The sequence below is a fragment of the Musca vetustissima genome, unplaced genomic scaffold, assembly GCF_032173495.1.
Source record: "Musca vetustissima isolate MV318-11 ecotype Yass unplaced genomic scaffold, APGP_CSIRO_Mvet_v1 utg72218, whole genome shotgun sequence".
NCBI classification, from domain to species: Eukaryota; Metazoa; Arthropoda; class Insecta; order Diptera; family Muscidae; genus Musca; species Musca vetustissima.
This window is the reverse complement of record NW_026876601.1, coordinates 30,946-57,547: the sequence shown is the minus strand read 5'-3', so window position 1 is coordinate 57,547 and position 26,602 is coordinate 30,946. Positions and strand designations below refer to the sequence as shown.

Below are 26,602 nucleotides of genomic sequence, written 5' to 3'. Positions count from 1 at the left end.
TGCCTTATTTGACACCTTTCGACTAAGAGTGACCATCACCCAAAATTTCAAGATTCTAGTTTCAGCCGTTTCCTCCGGGCGTTGATGAATCGTTAAGTCAGTCAATCCACAAGGCTCCAGAAAATCTGGCCGTCCTAGAAATACGTGGCGCAGAACTATTGCTCTAGAAATAAGAAAAATTAACAAAACTTGAGAAGAGATTAAAACCATTAGTAATAATAGAATGGAATATATATCCGATATCATCAAAACTTCCTGCCATGAGACACATTTTTGTCATATCAGTGTTATACCCTTAGCCTTTAGGCTGAGAGTAAAATAAAAATGGACACATATACGACGATAACCATATTTCTTGGTGAAATTTATATATTTTGATATGCGCCTCGAAACTTCGGAAGAAGGGATTAAAAGGAGTTTCACGCATAAAAATGATTATTTTGAAAGAAGTTTCTGTCATATAGCCATAAAATCTATTATCCTTTAAAGGACTCAGCCGCGTAGCCGATTCTGTCATATGTCCATAGTAGCATGTCTATGTGAGGTTCCTAATGAAATTTTAGAAAACCATGTCTATCAAAAATAATAATAAATACATTTTTGTATCAGCGAAACTTTAGTTGGATGTTCCAAACATATATTTTTTATGAATCAATACATTTAAATATACCGGATTCCAAAATACCACCCACTTTTATCTGTTGAACTTCTAGAAAAGGTCAGGTAGATCTTTAGGCTAGGCGAACCTACTTTTCTTTTAATTTAAAAAGTATATTTAAGTAGCTGACCTATCTGGGATTTAACGGGTACAATGATACCCATTTTACCTTCTTCGTATATAAATGTATTTCGGATATGACATAGGGGTTTTATGTAATATCTTTAAGTGGTAACAAAGAGTAAACACTGTTATTGTAAGCCCTTAACTGAATATAAACGAAACTAATTAAAACAGAATTTGACTCTATGTAATCACTTTGGAACCACATATAAGTATGAAATTCCTTAAAACATTACAATCAGACGGCTTATATGCGACAAATAAGTTTCCTTCTATTATAAATATATGGATACCATACTTGTAGCTTCTATATTTAGATATGTAAAGCATAAGTATGTAAATTTGAAAATGTGAGCGGAAACGCACTATGAATCTGACAAAAACTAATTTTTCTATGTAAAAGTACCATATATAGTTAACTGATCTTACGGGCAATATTACATTTGCCATTTGCTATTGGATGGATATTATGAAAAAGCCGGCACATTGTAATTTTTAAAAAATAACAATTATTTATAATATTAATTACCTTATGACATTTTTACACCGAAAAAAAAAGATAGCTTATAATAGAAGTCCATTTATCAAATATTACAAGGGGGTACTACTCTCAAGTGTATATACACGTTGCGATATTCTCGTTCTTCTAGATTTCCCCAAAATTATATTCAAAGAAAATGCAATTGGAATCTTTAAAATTCTACATACAAGAAGTCGACGGGAAATTTTAATTTATTATACACTACATTTCCCCTATATGGCTATGGGTTAAATTAAATCAAAACCCCAATCACTACATGTTAAGAATTTTCATCTTCCTTTTTGCACACTTATCCTTATCTCTAGCACAGTGATATTTGCCATAAATACACAAATCAAAACAAACATATTTTTGCAAGTGTTTTTTTTTACTCCATACGGATTTAAACACCCGTAATAGATTTTATTTTTCTGTCAATATTTTCTCATTTCCGTAAACTTTCTTGGTTTTGCGGTTTGTTATTCTTCTTTAGAAAATTAACACCTTAATTACAAAAAACACTTCACTTCCTTTCTTTAGACCATAAATGAATGGCTAAAACAATTTACCGCTTGCCACCTACACGGGGAGCAGCCTTTTGGGTAACCTTGGCGGCTTTTTGTTTGGGAGCAGCCTTAGCCTTAGCGGGGGCGGGTTGGGTAGCTTTCTTGGCTGCCTTGGTGGCGCGTTTTTGGTCCTTGGCGGCTTTGATGGCTTGTTCGCGTTGGGCACGACGAACTTCGGGTTTCATGTTACGCTTAGCCATGATTTCGGCCAAGGAAGCACCGACAATAGCGCGTTGGAACTTTTGTGTTCTGCGGGTACGCTTCTTGGTGGCTTCTTCTTCAATACCCTTACGGTGCTTGCGACGGTACAAGACGGTCCATGTCACCTTACGGGGGTTACGCTTCATCAAGTAAGAGCGTTCGCATTTCTTGTCCAAGAAAGTGAAGGTCTAAACGAAAACAAAAAAAAAGAAAGTTATTTTCTCACCCACAAATTTAAAAATTTTTTTTTTTTTCTAACTTACCTTGCCGTCAACTTTGACCATGGTCTTGCCATGACCGGGGTAGATTTTGTACCCACTGAATGAACACAAACCGATTCTGGAAACAAATTAAAAAACATACATTTTAACCATTAGCTATTGTTGGCAGCCACAAAATGTCACTATAATTCATTATTGATTATGATTTTGACGATCATTGGTCGTTTATTTTTATTTAACATTTTCTGATGTTTTTAATATTTCACAATTATTTTTATTTTATCACGAAAAAATAGAACGAAAATACGTACTTCATCTTGGCGTTGTTGTCAGTAGAAAGAAACGGAAATGGGCAGAGAAATGACAGCTGTCAAACGAACAAAAACAAACGACAAAATATCACCTGGTGGCGAATAGTATAAACACAAAGTGTCACTTTTTTGTTGCAGAGTTGTATTTTTTATTCAATAAAATCAAAAAGGACAGAAATTTATTAGGAAAAATAATAATTTTATTATAAACATTAAAAATGTTTGTGTAGGATTTGATCATGGCCCCCAAGGCAAGTTCCAGCAAAAATACAGTCCTACATCTACGTTTATTGTCAACTCGTATGTCAAAAGAAACATCCAGCAATGATTTTTTGTTAACAATTTAATTATTTTTCACAATATTTAATATATTTTCTCTTGCATTTGTTTTTTAATTAAAAAACAAATATTTTAAAAAACTTCGGGTAATGTGAACCAACAATGTTTTTTATTCGAAATTAAATATTTTGACAAAAAAGTAGATATCCCTTGGCCTTACTCGGTGATCTTATATTGGATTTGATTGTAGTATCCTTTACTAAAACAGTAACTGCAAAAATAATTGTCTATATTTTTTAGGTTATTTCTAAAAATAATCATGGTAATGTTAAATAGCTTTTCCTGATATATATTTTTGTCTGTTCCAGAACCTGCAAGAATGTGCAATTTGTTCTTCATAACATTGGAAAAAAATTTAGATTTTTGCTAGGAGTGTAAGCATGGTACAATAATACCTGCTAAGACAACTTGAGTTGAATAAAAAACACCGATGTAGATAGAGGCTTCTACTGCCAAATATATTTGACATTTTTCAACAGATAACTAAAATCGTGAAGATTTTACTCTGATTTCATTTGACATACATACACACACATACACAAAATGTGTAGTTTGATTAAAAAAAATTATCAGGTGGTTGCTATGACATACCATTATACAAGGAAGTCTCTTGCAGTCATATGTTTCCTATTTTTTCATAAATTTGTCAAATTCATATTGACACTAGTATTATAGCACGTTTACATTCACCGGATCTCGTTAACTCAGTGGGTTTCAATTGTCAATTCCTTTCCATATATGTCAAATTAATCCTCATAAAGTAGGTTAACCCGGTAAAAAGTTCTAATGTATATGCCGTTTTACGTTGGAATCAAATTAGCTGAGATTTGCTGTTACAGTACGTTTACATTTAACCGGATTTCGTTAACCCAATGGGTTTCAATTGTCATTTCCTTTGCATATATGTCAAATAAATCCTCAAATATGTTAAATAAATCCGGTAAAAAGTTCTAATGTACAAGTTTTACCTTCTATAATTGTACCATGTGAAAAATACAACAAGATTGATTTTACAACATTGGTAGGAACAAATGTATGATTTGTGAATGAAACAACAAGCAAATTATATCCCCATATTTTGTCCTTTCTGGCAAAAGCTACCATACCTTGTATAATTGCTCCATGCTTGAAATGATCTTTTTAGACGTATTAAGGAATACATTTTTTAAAATAAAAAATATTTCTTGACTTTTGTCAAAATTTACAATTAACAACTGATTGAAATACATCGAATTGTGCTGGATAAATCTTACTGGAAAAAATTTACCCAGTAACATTTAGTAAGTTCTCAGCGTATAACTGTCAAACTAGCTCTCTCTTTTCGCTCTCTTTTGCTGGACTTTTGTCCTTTCTGGCAAAAGCTACCATATCTTGTATAATTGCTCCATGCTTGAAATGATCTTTTTAGACGTATTAAGGAATACATTTTTTAAAATAAAAAATATTTCTTGACTTTTGTCAAAATTTACAATTAACAACTGATTGAAATACATCGAATTGTGCTGGATAAATCTTACTGGAAAAAATTTACCCAGTAACATTTAGTAAGTTCTCAGCGTATAACTGTCAAACTAGCTCTCTCTTTTCGCTCTCTTTTGCTGGACTTTTGAGTAAACAGACAACATCCAGTAACATTTCGTAAGTCTGCTTTTCCACAGGCAGATTTTTATTTGGCAAATTTTTTGTTTTCTCTTTTGAAATTTTCGCTTGCTTTTCCATTACCAAATTTTTCTTTGTCAAATTTGCGAATCAAATTAAAAATAAAGAAAAAAAAGAACGTCAAAAGTGTTTGCATTTTAAAGATTTTTTTAATATTTTATTTATTTTTTATATATTTTATTATATAAATTGCAAATATAAAAAATTAAATTTCACTTGCACAAATTAAAACAACAGGTTTGTAAACAAAAGCCGGCTGTGAGTCAGTAAAGCGAATAGGTTCAAAAGGAAATGTCAACAAAATTGTTTTCAACGAACAGAGCAAAGCAGAATTTGCGTGTACGGCAAATTCTGAACAGGCAAATTTTTGTTTTTCTTCCTCGCACCCCTCTCGCCTACAAACTCAGTATTTGCCAAATAAAAATCTGCCTGTGGAAAAGCAGACTTACAACTGTTAGTCTGCTTTTCCACAGGCAGATTTTAATTTGGCAAATTTTTTGTTTTCTCTTTTGAAATTTTCGCTTGCTTTTCCATTAGCAAATTTTTCTTTGCCAAATTTGCGAATCAAAATACAAAAGAAAGAAAAAAAAACGTCAAAAGTGTTTGCATTTTTAAGATTTTTTAATAGTTTATTTATTTTTTATATATTTTATTAAATAAATTGCAAAAATTAAATTTCACTTGCACAAATTAAAGCAGTAAAGCGAATAGGTTCAAAAGGAAATGTCAACAAAATTGTTTCCAACGAACAGAGCGAAGCAGAATTTGCGTGTACGGCAAATTCTGAACAGGCAAATTATTGTTTTTCTTCCTCGCACCCCTCTCGCCTACAAACTCAGTATTTGCCAAATAAAAATCTGCCTGTGGAAAAGCAGACTTACCAAATATCGAGTAAACAGACAGAACTATTGATAGATGAGTTACAAATTAAAAAGAGTTGCCATTATCAATTTCTGGCTTTGACAGTATTCAGCTTTCAAAGTTTAAATGAAAATATCTTCCTTCGAAATGTACGCATATCATGTGTTCAGTGGCAAAAATTGCTAAATAATTAATATTTATAAATTTTTTCCCTGTCTCTAAAACTTATAAATATAAGATGGTTGTTACCCATGGTTAAATCCATGGTAGTCTCATACGGGTGTATAATTCCAATTTTTTCATAATTTTACTTTTGACAAATTCAGCTTTCAAAATTTAAATGAAAATATCTTCCTTCGAAAAGTACACATAACACCCGTTCAGTGACAATGATTACAAAATGTTGAAGTTTGCAGCCTCTATAATTTAAAAACTTAATTTCTAACATCTATAGTTATATCTAAAGAATAATATCAATAAAAAAGTAGATGTCTATTTACAGAATGTATACATTTTCAATTTTTTAACAAATATGCCATTCAGCATGCATACAATTTTATGGAATTTATTTATCAATTTGAAATTGATAGCTGAGTTCCAAATTAAAAAGGGTTGCCATTATTAATTTCTCAAATGAGACTACGTTTGTAATTAAGGCGTGCCCTACATCCACAAATCATAAATTTCTTCTTAACAATTGCAACGTATTTTGTAGCGTAGTTTTAGGAGAAGTCATTATTTTATAGAGTTATAGAATAGGATTTCGAGCAAATCGAGATATTGAGTGCATTTAAATGTGTATCATAAATCGAAGTAAATGGAGATCGATTTAGTTGGTGTCATTGTTAATGGTTCTCGTAATATTACCTTGGATATTCCGTTTGTCCTTTTCCAGAAACTGCAAAATATTTAAATTAATCGAAATCTTTTTCAAAATTTCTTTCTCAGTTTTGATCTGTCCCCGCATTGCAATAATCTACTACTTAAACGGCATTTACATTAGAACTTTTTACCGGGTTAACCTATTCTATGAGGATTTAATTGGCATGTATACAATGGAATTGACAATTGAAACCCACTGGGTTAACGAAATCCGGTTAAATGTAAACGTACTATTACTACGATATTCTTATTTTCCTTTATGCTATCGGCAAAACATCCGTAACAGACCAGTTGTAAATAAAAAAAAAATTGCAACAATTCAACGCCTAAACGTTATATTACTCAAGCTTTGTAGCGGCAATTAACCGCCACCTTTTTTAAAGCAGCGTTGTATTTTCGCACTCAATGAAAGTTCCAAGTATTCAGTACTTGGTAACCATTTCATATTGTGTCAGAATAAAACTTTCGCGTGTTGCTGCTGTTCTTGTGTCGCAGCTCAGAGTAAATTTTTGTTAAAAATATAACTATTGTGTAAATAAATCCGTAAATAGGTAATGTAATTGTCAATGTGCCAATAATACAGCTACTTGTGTATTCAATGAGCGTATAAAATACAGTTTATTTTCGTCCACTACCATTTAGATTTAGATAGCACGCCACAAACACACTGGAAAAAATAAAAACAATGGGGCGCAAACAGGGATGCGTCATTAAAAACTCTGCAGCAGCGACCACAAAGCCAAAAACCACTACAAAAAAGGTATGTGTGTGACACTAATTAATAATTTCCTTATTATTATAACTTTTTATAGTTATAATACCATATACTGTGTGATAATATGCCATAATATTTGTTTTGCCTTTCTATCCTTAGGTTATGCCACACGATGAATTTATGCAACGTATACGCAAATCCTTATATTTTGGCCAAGATTTCACTGAATGTGAAACTATGAGTGTTTCCAAACCATTGGCTGAACTAACGTCCGAATTATTTTCGGATACTCATCGTGGTCATACATTGAATCGTTTGTCCTGTGTTGAGGCGTCCAGTGTTATACCAGCCACACCGGCTGCTTTAATTATGGCTCTTATCTATTTGGATCGTTTGAATGCCACAGACCCTGCTTATGTCCGACGCATAACACCGCAAGAATTGTTTATTGTTTCGATGGTAAGTGTGATGGTTGGCAATCACAACCGCCTAACCACCCAACAGGTCATATGTGAGATAAGACCCTCACTATCTCGGTATGCATGTACTTTATATGTATGCTCTTATCACCTGTTGCTATGTCTATTTGCCTTGCATTGATTTCTAATGACACAATTTTGTTTTCATTTTTTGTTTTTGTATATACATATATATGCACTTCTGTATAGATGATTTCAACAAAGTTTTATGCTGGACATGATGAGGAAATCTATCTATCTGATTGGGCTGAAGATGGTAATATGTCAGAGGAACGTTTGAAGGAATTAGAATTGGAATTCTTATGCGCAATAGTAAGTATTATTTATGAATATTTTAAATAGTTTTATGTGAGATTTATATATTCTTGAATTGTAAAAATTATTTTTATGTATAAACTTTGTAAAGGAAGGTTGAATGGTGCAGGCATCAGATTGCGGAGTTGTTGCGTACAATAACATATTCTTAATATCAGCGAACTGTCGTTGCAATGAAATGAAATGGCTCAGCGACAGCCATTTCTTCTCCTTGCCTGAGCTGTATTTGAGGTGGCACAAGAAATGAATTTGAATGGCGAATATGGTGAAGTCAGTGGCTTTAGATCCAGGTTTCACTTCCCTTAGAGCTCATAAAAACTGACGATGAAGTTGCAAACGATATGTAGTCGGCTGTGAGCTTCACATGTGGTGATCAAAGATCGAGCGGAGATATTGTCGAAATCACTTATAACGGTCAAAGGTCCCGCGAAATTTGATGCTGTACGCCATTATAATTGGTGTCATTATAAACGATTTCAAATGTAATTGGTTTCAAGTGTCACTTCATCAAAAGCAACATTTTGGAAGTATACATTAATTATTTCTATAATACCACCCCAAATATCGGTGGTATTGTACCGCTTTCCTCAGAAATTTAATTGCTTGAAAGCTTTTAAGAATACCATATTATTCGGTTTCAATAGTTTTTTGAGGCATCTCTTGCGTGAACTGTTAATAAGAACTTTCCACCTCAACTTAAGGATGTTAGAATTCATTATGTTGATCTTATTTTCTTTGAAATTATCTCGAAAATGGTACCCCTGTACATAAGATATTAATTCTTATCAGAATTTCGAATATACCGATATGAGGATTCTTCCTTCCACACTTTTCTACAAAACAGACAAGTAAATTTTAGTGTATGAATAGTATTGAAGCCATTCTTGAGGTACGCAGGCAACATCAAGGCTCTGCTTGTATATAATCCGGTCACCGAATGCAGACCGAAATGTACACGTGACTTGTTAATATTTCAGCGTTAATTAGTGATAGCCCATTTTTGCGTAATCAATCAAGTGATCCCTCGGTTATAAATTCCAAACGCGATCTCGTAATCAACTGAGTGATAACTTAATATTTTATACTCGTTTACAAATTGTATATTTTAAAGAAATTATGTTAGTAATCTGTAATCCCCAGAAAACAGGCTGATTTTAATTTAGAATTGTTCAATATATATTGTCAAGTAGCCCTATATTGACAAATTTTTTAATATCCAATCATTCGGCGACTAAACTGTTCATTATAGCTTCAATATAATATACTGGTTATTAACGTTTTCTCTAATATTTTTATTACATCTATTAATTACTTATTTTAATAATTTTCTTCTTTTCAAGGAATGGAACATATACATATCGAACGAACAGTTTTTCGAAAAACTTACCTGCATAGAAAAACAACTGGCTAGACGTGAAGGTCTACGACGTGGTTGGCTTACCTATACAGAATTGATGCAAATGTTACCTTCCTTTACGCTGGCCAAATTTCTGCTCAACAATATAACCGTTATGGCTGTCAGTTATGCCGCTAGTGTTATGACTATTGCTGGAGCATTCTTTTTGGCTGCACAAATCCCAGGAACTTCATTGTATCGTTCGTCGAAGACTACAACTCGTTTATCCAATGATATTATTGTTGATCGCGATCTATTGAATGCAACCGATCTAATACACACAAACGGCTCTACATCTGTATCATCAAATGCGACATCACCAACAGCGACATCGATGACTAATAGCATGCGACAGCACAATCATACCATACACTTAGGCTTAAATGTTGAAGCTGAATTGCTCAAACTTGAAAGACAATACCGTGAAGAGGACCTGCGTGATAAAATGAGGCAAAAACATAATGAAATTGCTACCGAATCCCGTTTGACACTACCGCAACAGCAGTATATGGCCAAATTAAATGTCCATCAGAAATGTGCCAAATATGATATTAATCGTCAACAGTTGGGCTATTGGTTTGCTTACAAGGAGGAGTTTAGTGAACATGAAATGGCCAACAAATTCGATAATCATTTCCAATCGATGGTTCAAAACTATGGCAATTCTGATAATAATTACTATAATGGCTTGATGATGAATGATGGTGCGGCGGCAGCTGTGAATCATAAATTTGATAATGCTTCAATAACCTCATTGCTGTGGAATTTTTTAAGTGATACTGTACAACAGCATACTACATTTATGCGTTTGCCATTTGTATGGCTAAAATTTATGTAGACAAATGGCAGCTGATATACAAAAAATAACTAAAATCCATTTTTTTCTAAATTTATATATTTCTACAATATTTTTTTAACAAATTGGAATAATTAAGAAAACAAATTTTATTTTATTACTATTTCTCTCTCAGCTGTTAATGCGTTTAATTGATAGACTCTATTAGATTTTATTGGAAGATTGATAAAAAAAAACAAATTCCCTTATTTGAGTTCAATCAATTAAATGTGTTGTAGATCAGCATTATATATTTATACTTACTAACTTGATAAAATGTATTAAAAGTTTTGAATGTGAGGAGCGTGATTATTCCAAAAACGCAAATATAATTTGCGCTTGGATAACACCTAAACACATGCATATATACATAAAAATATATTAAAAAAGAAAACTAACGAAATAAATTCTATATTTTTTGAATATGAATTGCAAAATAATGAGACTGTTTCCTTTAAAAAAATCTTAGCACTCATTTATAGAAGAAATCATTTCCAATGACATCTGTTATAAAGATGATATCCAAAAGTCCAGAAAAGTATTATGCCCTTTACTTGATATCGCTTCTAGCAAACAACTTCCTTGCTTCCGATTCACTGATTGGGACATCCGTTGTAGTACCGAAACGATATAACCCTCCTTACCTTATTCGTTATATACTTACCCACATTTTGTATTCACATTCACAATAGTTACATTTTTCATTTAGTTTTTCTATTTTGTTTTTTTTATTTTTTCTTTTATTGATGTTCATGTATTTTATTTCATTTTGAAATTTCACTAATCTTATAACTAATAGACATACACACCAAAACTAATTATTTCAGCTAAAACACATTAATTTACTAATCATTTTTTTGTTTGTATTTCTATTCTAAAAGCTAATTGCAATAAAGCTCATTATTTTATTTCTAATATGATTTTATTGATTTTGCTTATAAGCCAGCTAATTTTCGTATTCTTTGCGAGTTTTGACAAAGTAAATGAAATTAAATATTTTGAATATTATATCATAAATTCTGAAATTTCTTAAAGCATTACAGCCGATATCTGATACTCCTCATAAAGAGGGAATCCTAAACCATAATGAAGGTTGTATCGGGCGACTCCATTGTTTTCCTGCAGGAGGAAGTCGGTGAAGAGATGTAACGGTGACCTTCATTCCCAAAGCAGAGGGACCTAGTCACACTTTACCGAAAGACTACAGGGCGATTAGTCTTTCTTCCGTTCCCTTGAAAACTAAGGAAAGGTAACTAGAGCTTGTGATCAGAAAATCACTGGACTTAAATCAAATAGCAAATCCCAGAACTCCTATATCAAAGGCATTGGAGCACAAAATTCCAACGTTAACTCCACCTACAATGGATTAAGTAGCTCTGGGGGGTTACTCTGTATTGCGATGCGTGAGAAAAATTGTAACGCATCGCGTAATTGGTACTCTCTAATTCGTTTTCGTATCTCCTTTCGCATCTACTTTACGCAAATGTGGCATCACCGCACTCTGTAATACGAAAACGCATGTCAAACTCGTTCGTTAAGCGCAAATATCTTGCGTTAACAAAATAGCAAACGCAAAGGAAGCGAAACATATAAGTAAGCTCAATTAAAGGTTTTATTTATATATAAATTGTAAATTATTTTAAGTAAAAGGCAAAAAAGTCACAGTGGCAGACTCAGCAACGTCAGTTCCTAACTTCAGTAGATTTTATGGGGCAACACAGTGATTTGGCAAAGGGACAGTTGCAGAGTTCAAATTCGAAACAACGCGCCAACAATTTGTGGACAAAACTGTCTGATGGCCTCAGTTCAAATTGACCTCCTGTAAAAGATGTCGATTGTTGGAAAAAGTAATGTATTATATTTTTATATAATATGTGAAACTATGTGTGCATATTTACAGGTTGGTGTTGATAACCACCTTGTCCAAGCAATTTCAAAGCAGCGGCCTCTTTTATTGGAGTTGGAATTGTTGTGGATCTATTTGGAAAGACGAGCGTTTAATAAATACATAAACGAATCTTTATTGAGACGAACATGTTGTATAAATCTATAAAAATTAAATATTTGAAAACGTTTGTCACATAATTCGTACTTCAATTTTAATACCCGTGGTCACTTAGGGAGATTATTTGATCGATCTCATAAAATTCTTTTTTTGTTTTTAATTCGTTCATCATTTTTGTTTCAAAAAATACTCGTACCACACAAAAAATATGTTTTTATTTAAATTTTTTTGACGTTTCCTTTTGTCATTCTTCGTTGTTGTTTACATTGTGGCGACAGTGTTGCCCTATTTTCGATTTAGTTTGCGAATGCGTGTGCGCGAGCGTTACAGAGTACCAAATTGTACTTTTAACGCATTTAGCTTTCGCATCGCACTTGCTTTCGCAACGCAATACAGAGTAACCCCCCTGGAACTCTCTTTGGGCGTCCAATACCTCGGCACCATCCTGGACCACCGTTTATCGTAAAAAAGAAACGTAGAGGAGCGTACAAAGAAAGGTCTAATAGCACTATACTCTTCCAAGAACTGAATAGGGACTATCAGCGCTCATCGTACACTTGTTTTCCAATCCTTATATTTGGAGATCCTAGAACCACACCTCAGGCTGCTCTGAATGCGATAATAAATCTTCAGCCACTTGATTTATCTGGCAACCACACTATCGGCTCGCAAATATCCTAAACTTGACAGCATATTATGAACTCTCTCACAATAGACATTGAAGTGACTATATTTCCCTATACTCCATCATTCAGCTACTTGTTTTGGCAAAATTCGCAAATTTTATGAGGAAAACGTAACAACAAAATGGAATGGGGAATTTAGGAATAGGAGCACAAAATCTAACTGGCCGATAATTTCTAAAAGTAGATCTAAATCATTAATTTCTATGAGCAGAATAGAGATAAAGACAACCATAGGGATCATAAGGTCACTGCAGAATCAGACCTCTTTCTTCGAAATGGGAAATTATTGAGGTCGATTATTGCCGTCTAAACAGAAACAGAAACTATCGAACATCTATTTTATCAATGCCCCTGGCTTCGAAGCATAAGGCATAAACTTCTTGGGAGTTTCGAGATAGAAATACTATCCTTTTTCTCCAAAATCGCCAAGTATATATCTGACACTAGAGAAGATCTATACGAAGTGTTTGACTCTCGTGTGTGCCGGTAAAAGTTATTTACATTGTACAACAATGTAGAACTTCAGTCCACAAACCATTCACTAGGAAACGTAAGTTCGCCGTCTTTGTTTCATCAAAACTGGATGGAGTGCAGCTTCATTTCTCGACAGAAGCAAAGTACCTTGGCACGATCCTGGACTGTCGACTACGATTGAACAGGAATACTGAGGAGAGGGCGAAGATACGGTCGATTGAACTCTATGTATGCAGGAATTCTATCCCATTCCTATCCTGTAAATCTATTGTTTGGTGGCACAGCCTGCGTCATAATTCGACATACAGCTAACTATACAAGGCACATAGAGAAGCCTCGATTCTTATAACTGGAGCCGCGGGGAGCACTTCCCAAGCCGCTCTGAACGCAATTCTGAACTTAAGGCCTCTGGGTTTCAGCATTGTCAGGCAGCACGTAGTGCCCTACGGCTGCATGAACAGAATCTTTGGCGAAATTGTGCCTATGGTCATGGATATATCCGGAACGAACAAGGTATCACATTGGACAAACGTGAAGAACTAACCGAACCAAATCACCAGCTTTGAGATTTTACGATCTAGATGTCGTAGAGAAGATTGGAACCGTAGCAACCCTCCCCTGGACGGTATGGCTTTTTATACATGCGGATCCAAGATGGAAGAAGGTACAGGAGGCTGGCGTCTACTGTGATAGGCTAGACATTGAGCTTACCTAGTGTTTTCCAAGCTGTAATCATCGCGATTTGGAAGGCAGCTGAATTTATTTGGATGCAGAGATCGTTGAATCGGTCACTACCTTTGTGGATATTCAGGCGGCTCTTAAAGCCATCATGTAACATCAAGTCTGAGGTCGTTCTGGAGTGTAGAGCAGTTTTGGAACCACTTACTAACAGCTATTGGATGTGCTGGGTACCAGGACACTGTGACATCATAGGTAATGAAAAGCAGACGAACTAACAAGGAAAGTACCTCAATCCAGAGATCTAGCAATCGATCAAACCACCCATCATTCACCACTTCCGGAATTTGAAGGTGTTTTTTGACTATGTGTTTTTTGACCTATGTGCAATGTGTATCTGGCCGACTCTGTCGACAAAAAGAACAAACTAGCAGTTGAACCTGAGAAATGCTGAAATTAGAGTTATTACTGGTCATTGGCTTCTAGGAAGAACCTGTATAGAAAAGGTTTTGTCAAAACTCTGGCTATTTTTTTGTTAATTATTTGCAAAGATATTTCTCAGTCAAGATATGTTTCACAATTTCGAACGTAAAGAAAATATAACAAAATTTACCTAAAATTGGCTATCGATCGATATTGTAAAACATTTCTTAATTTTTCTTAAAAAAAAAACTAAATTTTTGATTTCACTACATATGCAATTGTTAGTATAGCAGTTATTGCCATTAGTTAGTTGGATACAATTCCCTAGAATTATAATTGGTTTAATTACAGTTTTTTTGAATTACTAAATTACTAAAACTAATAAAGTAATATAAATGTTGGTGCTTGTTCTTGTTCTTCGCTATATGTTTTAGTTTTCTTTCATTATAATTAACTAATAATTGTTTTTTAATTTTTATCAGCTACTAAAAAATATCTATAATTTTTTAATAAATTTCAATATAGTATATGTATATTAATAAATATGTTGTGTTTTATATTTTTTAATAGTTATTTTCTTGTCTTGAATAGCAAATAGGTACATCAGTTTTGGTTTAGGTATTCAATTTTTGGAAGATCTTTAGTTTTAGAAAAGTGAAATTAGTAAAAAAATATTAAATTATATTATAGTGTTTTTGTTGTGTTGAAAAGTGCACTTGAGCTATAGTTAGAGATGAAAATAGTGTGAATATATGGTTGCGAGAGTTATAAATTAAATTAATAAAACAGAAACATAAATATTTAATTGACTGTGTAATTAAAAAGTTGACTAATGTTGTTTGTAATATTAAACATTTGGAATTTTTGCCTAAAATATTCCTGTTTAATTTTGGACAACGAAGTGAGTTTACGAGTGAAAAAGTAGTAACCAATTTGTGTGATTTGGCACGCGTTTTCATGAGTGGTGGGAAGGGGAAGTATTAGTAGATTCAAAAACCATACTATGATCAGCACATTGATTTCTCATTGGCCCAAAGGCGTATAAGAATTGTACCTCACTATTGCGGCTCCGGTAGGCTGCGTTAAATGAGTCCTTTCTTCGGTTCTACCCATAAAAAAAGGTTCGAGCCTTCGATTGACTGACTTACTGACGGACATAACGAGTTTGAAATTGACGGTAAGGGCACTCTTAGTCCGAGCGTGTCAGATAAGGCTGAGTTTTTGGAAAGCATAAAATGTACTAAATATGGAACCATTTGTATTTGGCGAACCTGTAGAGCTGGAAGTCTTAAATTTGGAATTAGGGTCAGTGATGGAGGGTAGGATAGATGTACCAAAGGGTATTTGGAAATTGAATTAAAAGTCTTCGATAAGTACTACAATGTACTATATTTGTTACAATTTTGCAGCATATGAACGGATAGAGCTAACAAACTTGAAATATAAGGAGGTGGTTCTGGATGTGTGTACTCATGTTTAGAAAAGTACTAAACAGCACTTACTTTGGTACAATTTGAGAGTCTTGAAATTTAAAATTTAAACTGGAATATGTAAGTAATTTGGGAAATTGAACTTATGTGTATGAACACTATATTTAATACAATTTGGATTTAGGTGAACCGATAGAGCTGGAATCTGAAATTTGGAGTTAATATCACTGTTGGGAAATTGCTACTAATGAACCGTTAGGGCTGGAATCCAGAATAAGATTACTATTAAATGGTGTAATGTCGGTAGTAATGGAAATTTGTGCTTATGTCTACAAAATGGTAAATTGGGAAATAAGATTTTCATTGGATTGTATGCTGTAGATAGTAAATGAATTTATATTATATACTTATGTGTACTTAATGGTACTAAAGTTGGTAAAATTTGGATTTAGGCGAACCGATAATTACGCTTACGAGTGTAGGATTAATGAATGAGGGAAGTTTTGTAAATTCGTTCTTATGTGTACTAAATGGTACAACATTTAAAGTTGGGTAAAATGATCGGACTGGAATCCTGAAATTAGGATATATAACTTCTATTGGATTGTTGAAGTGGGTACATATCGAAATTTACATTAATGTTTACTACATAGTACTAAATTTGAATCCTGAAATTTGGAATTAGTACAAGAGTACAAAAGGTAATAAATGGTGGCATATTTTTATACCCTACACAACTATGTTGTCAGGGTAGTATAGCTTTGTGCAGTCCCAAAAGTTTGTAACGCCGCGAAATATTGGTCCTAGACCCACCTTTAAGTATACCGATCGTCATATCTCGACTAGCTGAGTCGATCTAGACATGTGTGTCCGTCCGTCCGTCTGTCCATTATAATTTGTAAACACGATACAGGCCACAGTTATGGACCAATCTTCACGAAATTTTGCATGTAGGATGGGTTCGGCCCAATGAAGACCCCTATTGTTTATGGGAAAGATCTGTTAATATTTAGGGGATGAAATGGACCAAATACTAATTTTTTTGAATGAAGACCCCTATTGTTTATGGGAAAGATCGGTCAATATTTAGCGGGTAAAATGGACACTGACTTTTGTGTGAAAAATGACAAAATTTGTATTCTACAGCATATATATTTACCACTGAAGGACATAGACCCGAGAAGTTGATATTATATCCAAGAGGATTGGTTTACTTTTAAATTAAGACCAATTATATTGTTGTATGTGCTATCTCCGTATTCGTATATTATTTAGTAACCCATTATCACTCTAGAAAGCAGAACTATAGCGCTGATCGTTTGGAAATGTTCCATGAGGTTCCAGGTATGGACAAGAACAACGCCTATAATTTTCGGTGATGATCAGATAATAATTTTGGAATGAAGTGGACCGAAAACTTAATTTTTTTGTGTTATTTTCGAGTCGATCGAAAAGGTGCTGTTGATCTCTAATCGGCAAAGCGGTGCAAATATCACCACAAATAAACATCAGCAGAAAGTTAGAGTTCCGTGATAGTTGTGTAGGGTATCCTATGGTCGGCCCCGTCCGACTATAATGCTCCGCTCACTGGTTTATTATTTATTCATGAAAAGACTTTTATATAAATTCAAAGCCATCGGATCAAAAAAATTTGTGTTATCATAATATATATTTAGTATAGAGCTAGATTTCATTTGCGTTCAGAGATAGATTTCATTTTGCGTGTGTAGTTTTAAAAATTTCCACATTCGCTAACGAAGTAAAATCAGTGAACAATGCGGGTTGCTAGACATTTGAAGCTAAGGAGTATTATTATATTTATTCTGACAGACTATATCATTTATAAATTAACCCATTAATGCCTGATGGGCATCCGACCGCAGTTATATAAAAAAGAGCTGCAGCTCAATAATATCAATCTCAATGTCTGTATGAAAGAAAATGTTTACTAATGATATCCGAGAAAGGATTCAGTGAACGCCATAGTCGAAGAAATATAGTTTCAGTTTGGTATACAAAATATATTTTTATATTCGAAAACTTCATTCCGACTTATGGTAAAAAATTTAGGCGGGTATATACTTCTTAAAACATTTAACGGATTAACATATAGTCATTTTAGAGTTGAATTAAATAAAGGACAAGTTTGGTGGTGTCTGAATTTCTCTGAAATGCAAATATAGCCTACGAATGTTCTACGACCTCGGAGACTACATCTATATGAATGGTATTCAGATCTGCTTGATAGAGGTTCAGGATTGTATCTTTGGATCTCTTTGTCTACATTATAAAGATATCTCTTGGCGTTCCTAGGCGGAAAAGCCAATATGCGCCAAATGCTGCCGGTAAGCTTGTTCCTACTTCTGATCTATTTGCAAATAGCAATGGCTTGCGCAGACGTCTTGAAAGTGTTGTCGAATGTTACACCCAATATTTTAGCGAATTGGTGGTCATAATTTTTTCTTTACCTACCATTATGTTTGCCGGGAGCATCATTTCAGCCGTCTGAGTGTGAACTGAGCGGCTGTGGATTTGGAGGCGGTCAATATGTATATATCTCAAATGGAAGAAAATAACAATATCATTGGCTATGTAGACGTCATGATCGTACAATCATCCGAATAGATTGCGATATCTATGACGTCCGATGGTGATGGATTATCTGAGATGTTGAACAGTTCCGGAGAAATCACAGCAACTTGGGAATTGCATGTTTCCCTCTATGGCTTTCGACTAATTGCTTCTAAATTCCACATATGACCGGTAACCACAAATATTGTTAATTATCCATGGTTTCAAATATGGTCAGAAGTTGGTTTTCTCTATGGCCTCGACCAGTTTGGCATGGTTGTCGGTAACGGCGAGGGGAAACTGAATAATATATTTGGAGGAAATCAATATCATCATAGCAGTGTAAACCCATCGGCCATTTGCTGCATATATCAAAAATAGTAAGTTTTGAGTTAATGATGCAGAATTATTCGCTATATCAGACTCACTATTGTGCAAAACATTCTGATTAATATCTTATACAAAGTCTGATTGAAAAGAAGTCCCTCTGTCCCATATAAGAAGTGAGTAAATTTAAAACTGAAAACGCATTTCCTGCAAAATCGATTTTTTTATTTATGCCTATCGTGCAGCAAATGAGCGACATGTATAACACTTTTGATTACACTGTGCGACACGAAAATTATTCAGGGGTTCTTATGTACCAATTCTGTTTAGTTGGAGTCCCTGGACCACGAAAATACCTTTGGTTTTTCTGGGTCACTTCGAAAATTAATGTAGAGAAAACATGGTCTCATAGATTTTCAATTTGAAACGCGAATAACTTATTTACTTTATAACGGATGTATATTATTCTTTTTTTCTTTTCCTTTCAAACAAGATATATATTTAGTAAATCCGTTGAGGATTGGCTGAGTTACAGTGGTTGAAATGTGAAAAATACGCATAAAAAGACAAAATTTATTATAATACAGGGAAGAAAATTAAATAAGCTTTCGAAAATGAGAAAAATCAACAAAATCGGTTAAAAAATGGATGATTTTTTTTATTACGTTATTTTTTTGTGAACGTTATTATTTTTTTGTGATCACTATAAGTTCTCTTTCTATTGACAACACTAGGACCGTGAACTTCGTGGGACTGTAAATATTGCGATTTCCTTAAGAAAAACTCCCCCACAAAACTGAAGGGAATTGGTCAAAAAGTAGATTTTATCGAACAAATTATGAAGAAAATTAAAATATTACCACTTTTTGTTAGACTTTGTACCAAAATCTTATTTTAGAAGTTGAATAATGTGTAAAAATTGCTTAAAATTAATTTTTGTTTGCAATACAGGCGCTCTTACATTTTTTTACCGATCAAGGCTAGGATGAATAAAATGTTTCATTTACATATATTTTTTTCCATGTTATCCACTCCACTATATTCCTTGAGGATCGGATTCATGATTGGATGAATACGATTACATGTTCATAACATAATACATTGACTCCTAAGATAAGGCTATTGAGGAAACATTGCGAACATATTTTAGGGGTCACATAATGGTTTCATAAAATGAAATATATTTAAATATTCTTATGAAGATTGATATGTCAACTGTATGAAATGCTGCGGCTTTTATGTTGAATATTAAAAATATGCTTAAAAATTATGTATGTATAATCCATATATAGGCAGTATTAGGTAGAAAATAAATAAAATTTGGACGGTTATAAGGAAAAAAGAAGTGGGAATTGTTTCATATTATAAATTTGAATAAAAAGTCTTGAATATATTTATGTTTATATGATCATAAAATTAATCAAAAGAATGAAAACCTATCTGTAAAAGAGTGTAAAAATGAAATCTGTAAAATAGAAAAAATACGTTGTAAATGATAAAACATTGTTTTGTTTGTGTTATGTGTATAAAGTCAATATTATTTTTTTTATTATTGTTTTTAAATAATATAATAACATTAAAATATATTTTAATTTTTGATTTGTAATCGGTTATTGTTATCCTACAATTTACAAACATAAAACTGACATTACTACAAAAAATATTTATGTAGAACATGTTGTGTGTTTTTGTTATGCTAATAAGTTTTTTGTTGTTGTTGTAAAAATTAAACAAGAGGTAGTATTAAAAAATAATATCGCTAAGTTAATAAATTCCCTTTTTTGCTTTTCATTATAGTCTAATTAGAAAATAAACACATACACACACGAATAAAAAAGTTTAACTTTAAACAATAATCTAAAAGAAAATGAAATAAGACGATTAAACAAATAGACATGATCTAGAATACAAGGCGCATAGTTGTGTTGAGGAAAGAAAAGGTAGAAAATTACAACTATTTTTAATGTTAGTATTTATTTTTTGTTTTTGTTTTTGCTTATGTTTTGATTTATTGAGCTGTTGTTATTGCATTGGCCGATTCTTGTTTATTTTTAAGTTCCAGCTTCTTTCGTTCTTCTTCCTCTTTGCGTTCATCTTCGATGGCTTTGCGATCTATAAACAATAGTGGGAACATACCCACTAAACAACCAACTGTGATACCAATAATACGACCCTGGAAAAAGAATAAAAAAAACAATTAATAGAATGAAAAAGTTATTTTTTTATAAAGTTATTTCCACTTACGTAGTTAGCGGCTCTACGACTAGATTTCATTTCCATTTGTATGGGTGTTAGATCTGGTGGCCTTAAGCCCAATATTTCACAACCACGTTCCACATAGTAGGCTGAGCCAATACCTAAGACATCACTAATTGTGTTACCCAGACCAGCAGCTGCCATTGTGGATATACACATAAAGGTACCAAATAAATACTCAATGTAATCACCCTGTAAGAAAATAGTAGGAATGGAATATTAATAAATGCAGGCATATATGGAAATATGTATATTGAAGCCCATAAAAAATATTTATTGTTAACAATAACGTACATCATAAAATTACTTTTTGCAGGGGCATTTAAAGTCTATAATTTTTTTCTAGAAATAACCCCTTTTAAGCCTCTATTTTACTTTAAAAATTTATCGACATTGTTTAAATTCTTTTGTTATTTGATATGTTATGTTTTCAAAATGTGGTAAAAGTTTTCAAATATATAAAGAGACACTCGAAAAGTATTTCGTTTAATAGTAGATTATTGTGGAAAATGTGCCAAGACCGTCTGAAGCAATCAAACATTGTTGCCTGAACATGTAAATTCGGGGCAATCATTAAGTCACTTTCGAATCCTGGAAGGAAGTGAAGAGCCTTCCTAACCGTGGAGGTAAAACAACCTATGTTATCATGAACGCCAAGCCATCCGAAGTGCAGAGTTCGGACGGAATATCTGTGGTAATGTTTGAACAGCTGGATGATCGTTTAACATCACAGCACCCTATTTTAACATCAGCGAAGCCACTATCCTATCGATGAGAAGCAACATATTTGCTGAAGGCTGTTCGAGTATATAGTGAACTAAAATCCGGTCTTGCTCGAAACATTGAATAATAAAGTTGATGTGTGGGCGTCAGTCGTGTGTGGTATTCACAAAAAGGAAGTCGAAAAGAGTAAAACAGAGAGTGCCCTAAGATGGAGTGATTTCTCCAGAATTGTTTAACCTCTGCCACCGGATATCATATTAATGGTATTGTATGTGGATTATTACACGATTATGGCGTCGGGCTCCCTCATTGATTATATAAAGGCTCCAATCTGATAGTCCATAAATAATCCTTTCTAGTTATCTTCTAATAGTCCTCCCTGGTAGACTTTAAACAAACCCTCTGGTGGTCATGATAATCGATCATTATTTATCGGATCAAATGGAAACATCAACATAAAAAATGTTTATGCAAAGGATGATTTGAAAATTATCAATATTTAACGCGTCAAATGAACCAAGACTTTTGTGTGTAAAATAATAACAGTTGAATCTTATGTTCCCTTCGGTAAACGAGGCGAGGTAAGAAAGAGGTGTTGGGTGGGTAAATTGATAAATATCTATTAATATTGCCCAGACCCGAAAGTTAGGATGCAGTGGTAATTGTGTAGGGTATATTTCGGTTTCGTCCGTCTATATTGTTCCGCTCCTTGTTTTTTCTAAACTGCGTAATCGAAAAATATTATAATTAAAATATTTATAATACCCTTCACCAAGGCCTACATAAGGTCGGACAGTAACCACAGCTGGGTATAAAGTTTGCTGTCAAATCATATTTTGAAACCTATACATACATACATAAAATTATGCTAGACGTCAAAACGAAAATATTAATATTTTGTCAACATTCAATTCAATTAAATTCAATTTAAAATATAAATTGTTTTGTGTTTTAGTTGTGTTTTTTATTTAAAGGCGAAACAATTTGTTTTTGCATCGGCAAAAAAATTTACGTTAAACTTAAGATTTCTCTATGAATTCGCTTACTGACCGACCTTATATAGGCCCTTGCCTTTCACTATAAGTTGAAATTTGAAATTGAAATTTGTTATTTTGTTGGCAATACATCGAAATATTCACCGGAAACCCCAAACGGTATCCTACGGATTCTGGTAGTGAATCTTCCTATTAAAAATTATGAATATTGGTCAACCTTTTGGGGAAGCCCCCATGCGACGCTATACCCCAAAAGTTCGCTATTTTGGGGAGGCTTGAGCACATGTTTCAACCAATGTGCAAGCAATGTAATATTTTGGACTCTCATTGAGTAGAATAAGTCCCCAACAAAAATGTATCAAAATTGGCCCATGTTTCCGGGTAGCTATCATATAATTGTAACCCCAATATTAGCTATTATAGGGGTTTTGGTCACGTTTTCTAGCCGAATTGTCTCTAATTTGATTTTTCAGGTTCTCATATGGTGGCAAATCTTTCTACTAAACATGATCTATATTGGTTCTACACCTAAATTTCATTATTTTGGGGAGCCTGACCACGTATTTCAATTAATTTGGAAGCAATTTAATATTTCGGATTCGCATTGAGTAGAATATGTCCCTAACAAAAATCAAAATTGGCTCAAGTTTCCGGGTACCCACTATATAATGGTAGACCCATAAATCTGTATTTTAAGAGCATTTAAGAGAAGGCTAACTTATATACAAGTCTATGTGATATAATCCCACATAAGAGTTCCGTTTCTTCTTTTTATACCTCAGCCTTATGGCTAATGAGGGTATATACACTTTGATATGGTGAAAATGTGTCTCATCGAAATATTGGTTTTAGACCCCATGATTCTTTGGACCACATCCGTTGTCCGTCTGCCTGTCTGGCTGGTTGGTGCTCTCAAAGGCAATAACCGATTTCATTCAAACTTTACACATCTTAATATTTCTTTCAAACTTAGTTTAAGTTCGAAGATGGGGATTATCGGTCCACTCCTTCTCGTATCTCCCCCACAAAATGGTCAAAATTGTGCTAAAAACTAATTATATAATAACATGCAAACGGACTATCCGATTTTAACGAACCTTTGTTCAACCTATTAACTTTACCAAGTCTAGATCAAGTAGGAAGATGGAAGCCATTGCTCCACTCCTTCTGGTACCTCCCCCACGAACGGTCAAATTTTTTAATAGTTATAAATCAAATATTAGGCCAATGGAATGTACGATTTGAACCAACTTTTGCACAATCTATTACCTTTTCCAAACATGGATCATGTTTGAAGATGTGACCCATTGGTCCACTCCTTCTGGTACCTCCCCCACAAAATGGTCAAAATTGTGCTAAAAATTAATTTTATAATATCATGTAAACGGAATCCCCGATTTTAACGAAACTTTGTACAACATATTATCTTTACCAAGCCCAGACCAAGTAGGAAGATGGGAGCCATTGGTCCACTTCTTCTATTACCTTCCCCACAAATGGTCAACATTTCCAATATTTTTGAATCCAATATAAGGCGAATGGAATGTCCAATTAGAACCAAACATTGCACAATCTATTATCTTTACTAAGCTTAGATCAAGTTCGAAGATGTCCAAATTTTGCACAACCTATTACCTTTACCAAGCCTAGATCAAGTTTAAAGATGGAACCCATTGGTCCACTCCTTCTGGTACATCCTATATATTTTATCAACATCAGATCCGAAACATCTTTACTTAAACATATACCTTATACAAAACGAATAATGAATCCTGTGTATAACTCCGAATACCTCCCCCGCATACCATAGGGTGAGGGTATATATCAGTCGACAACACCGACGGACACTTTTTCACATGTTCGTTATTTACATATTTTTAACCGAATTTTCTAATGAAAGTGGCTATAATTTGACATTTCAGATTCCTGTTGTATCTAATAATAAAAATAATAACTTTAAAAAGCAGTCCGTTTTTGTTTTCCAACTAGAGTGTCTGTAATTTCAAACATTATTTTATCATATAGCATCATAGCATAAATATCCCGACCGAATTTTTAACGTACTCCAAGTTCGACCCTGCCGAACTTAACAATGTGTCTACTTGTTTTTTACTTGTATTTATTTTTTGCGACCAACTTACAGCAATAATCATAGTGAAATTATCCAGAAAACCAAACGCAACAAATGGCACAGCATTCACAAAGAAAACTTTAAAGGGAAAGAAAAATGGAATTTCAATTAGTTGTTGTAAAACCTCAATATTTCAATAAGACTTACTTTTCCATAAATCCGCACTCGAAGGACTAACAGCTTTTTCGGCTATAAAAAAGGTAAATAACAAAAAAAAAAATCAATTATTAAACTTTTCACAATAAAGGTGTACAAATATACAGTGGAGCCTCTTACAACAGGAATAGAAATATTTTTTACAATACTAATACTTTGTGAAAAAATCTTCTCATAAATTTTAAATTTTCCGTTGGCAAGAGATTCCATTGTAAATGTTTCTTTCTATTTAGTTAAATAACACACAAGCAGCATTCCATTTTTTATACAAGCATAACCAATAGTTAGTTAGGTCTTTGAAAAAAGGATTTAAAAATTATTTTTGTTAAAAATTTGGTGGTGTATTATTAGGCGCTCTTATGTGTTTGGTGGCAAAGTTCATTGAAAGTAAAATGGGTGCTGTTAGGTTGTTAGTGTTATATAATATGTAATTTTGTTGTTGTTTTGTTTACCGGCTTTCATTTTTAACCAATTATCAGGAAAGGCACAAAATGATCCTGTTGGATCCACTTCTCCCAAAGCTGGTACTTTGGATAGACGACCGAATCGAGTACGCCATTGTGTTGCTGCTAATTTGCCTGTGTATATTAGGGATTGGAGGAGGCGTATTTGTTGGTTTCATGGCAATGTGTGTGTGTGATGATGTTGGATAGAGGTTGGTTTTGGTGTTCAAAAAAGTTTTGTTTTGGGATTGTGCAGTTGGTAGTAAAAAAGGGATATCGTGTAATGTTGCCAGAGGTGTTGTTTACGAACCAAAAAACAATTACATGAAAATAGAAGAAAGTTTAAAAAATAAATTAAAAAATAAATAAATAATAGAAAAATGTTTATATAAAAAATGTATTTAACATTATTTAGTAACAAAAATATTATAGAAAAAATGTTGTAGAAAAATATTTTAGTTAGAAATAGGAATATATATTATGTATATATGTTTTCAATTGTTAATATTGTATCTCTCCCCCTTGGAGTTTAATCCTTATTTTATGTATTACATTGCTGCTTTATTTATGACCTCGTCCCATTAACAATACATATTTAATTGGTACTTTATGCACAAGTAATACACACCTTCATGTTATTTGCAAAGAAAAAAATGTGAACATTTCCAAAGTCGTTTAATGCTTTCGCAGATGGGACCATTTCGGGTTTTTTAGTCATGCATTTCATTGTCATTACTGTTGAGGTTTAACTTTATTAGGTCTTTATTTATTTGTGTTCTTTGCAAATACCCCCTAAAAATATATACATACAAGTATCTATATCACCATGTGTACATTAGTCCAGAGTATTATCAAGCTTATCCTCCAACAGATTTACACATAAAAACCCCTCGCACAAAATATTTATTTCCAAAAAAGTATAGGTATGTGTGTGTGTTTGTTCGAATATTTTCCATTATTGTTGTGCTCTGGAGATCTCTTTCAAGAGATGGCAATATAAAAAAATAACCTGTGTTTAATAAATTATTAAGCACAGTTGTTGTTGTACACAGAATTGTATTCTGGTGTCGTATACATATTGAAATTAATTATACGCACAGTATAACAGTGTGTAATGATAGAATAAAGGTAAATACTAACACAAATAAAACATGTGACATATGTACGAGTATATATATATATATATATATATGGTAATATAACTATTTACAAGATAAATAGAA

General features: G+C 33.2%; 3 protein-coding genes across 3 annotated transcripts; 1 reads left to right on the top strand and 2 right to left on the bottom strand.

Moving 5' to 3' along the window:
• Nucleotides 1–1,815: 1,815 nt before the first annotated feature.
• On the bottom strand, nt 1,816–2,683 carry LOC133321145 (large ribosomal subunit protein eL24). Its single transcript, XM_061530238.1, has 3 exons — nt 2,601–2,683; nt 2,332–2,407; nt 1,816–2,256 (listed from the first exon to the last, which is right to left on the bottom strand). Exons 1-3 carry the CDS (start codon nt 2,603–2,605, stop codon nt 1,867–1,869), a joined length of 471 nt encoding a protein of 156 aa, XP_061386222.1. The 5' UTR covers nt 2,606–2,683; the 3' UTR covers nt 1,816–1,866.
• A 4,300-nt stretch (nt 2,684–6,983) lies between these two features.
• On the top strand, nt 6,984–10,084 carry LOC133321147 (uncharacterized). Its single transcript, XM_061530240.1, has 4 exons — nt 6,984–7,101; nt 7,216–7,515; nt 7,725–7,847; nt 9,191–10,084. Exons 1-4 carry the CDS (start codon nt 7,027–7,029, stop codon nt 10,082–10,084), a joined length of 1,392 nt encoding a protein of 463 aa, XP_061386224.1. The 5' UTR covers nt 6,984–7,026.
• Nucleotides 10,085–20,683: 10,599 nt separating this feature from the next.
• Nucleotides 20,684–25,551, bottom strand: LOC133321146 (transmembrane protein 65; the record flags this gene model as incomplete). The annotated part of the gene is made up of 5 exons (XM_061530239.1): nt 20,684–20,848; nt 20,920–21,123; nt 24,791–24,858; nt 24,928–24,969; nt 25,389–25,551. Coding segments are annotated over 5 exons (642 nt in total), but the record flags the coding sequence as incomplete, so codon positions are not given.
• Nucleotides 25,552–26,602: the final 1,051 nt, after the last annotated feature.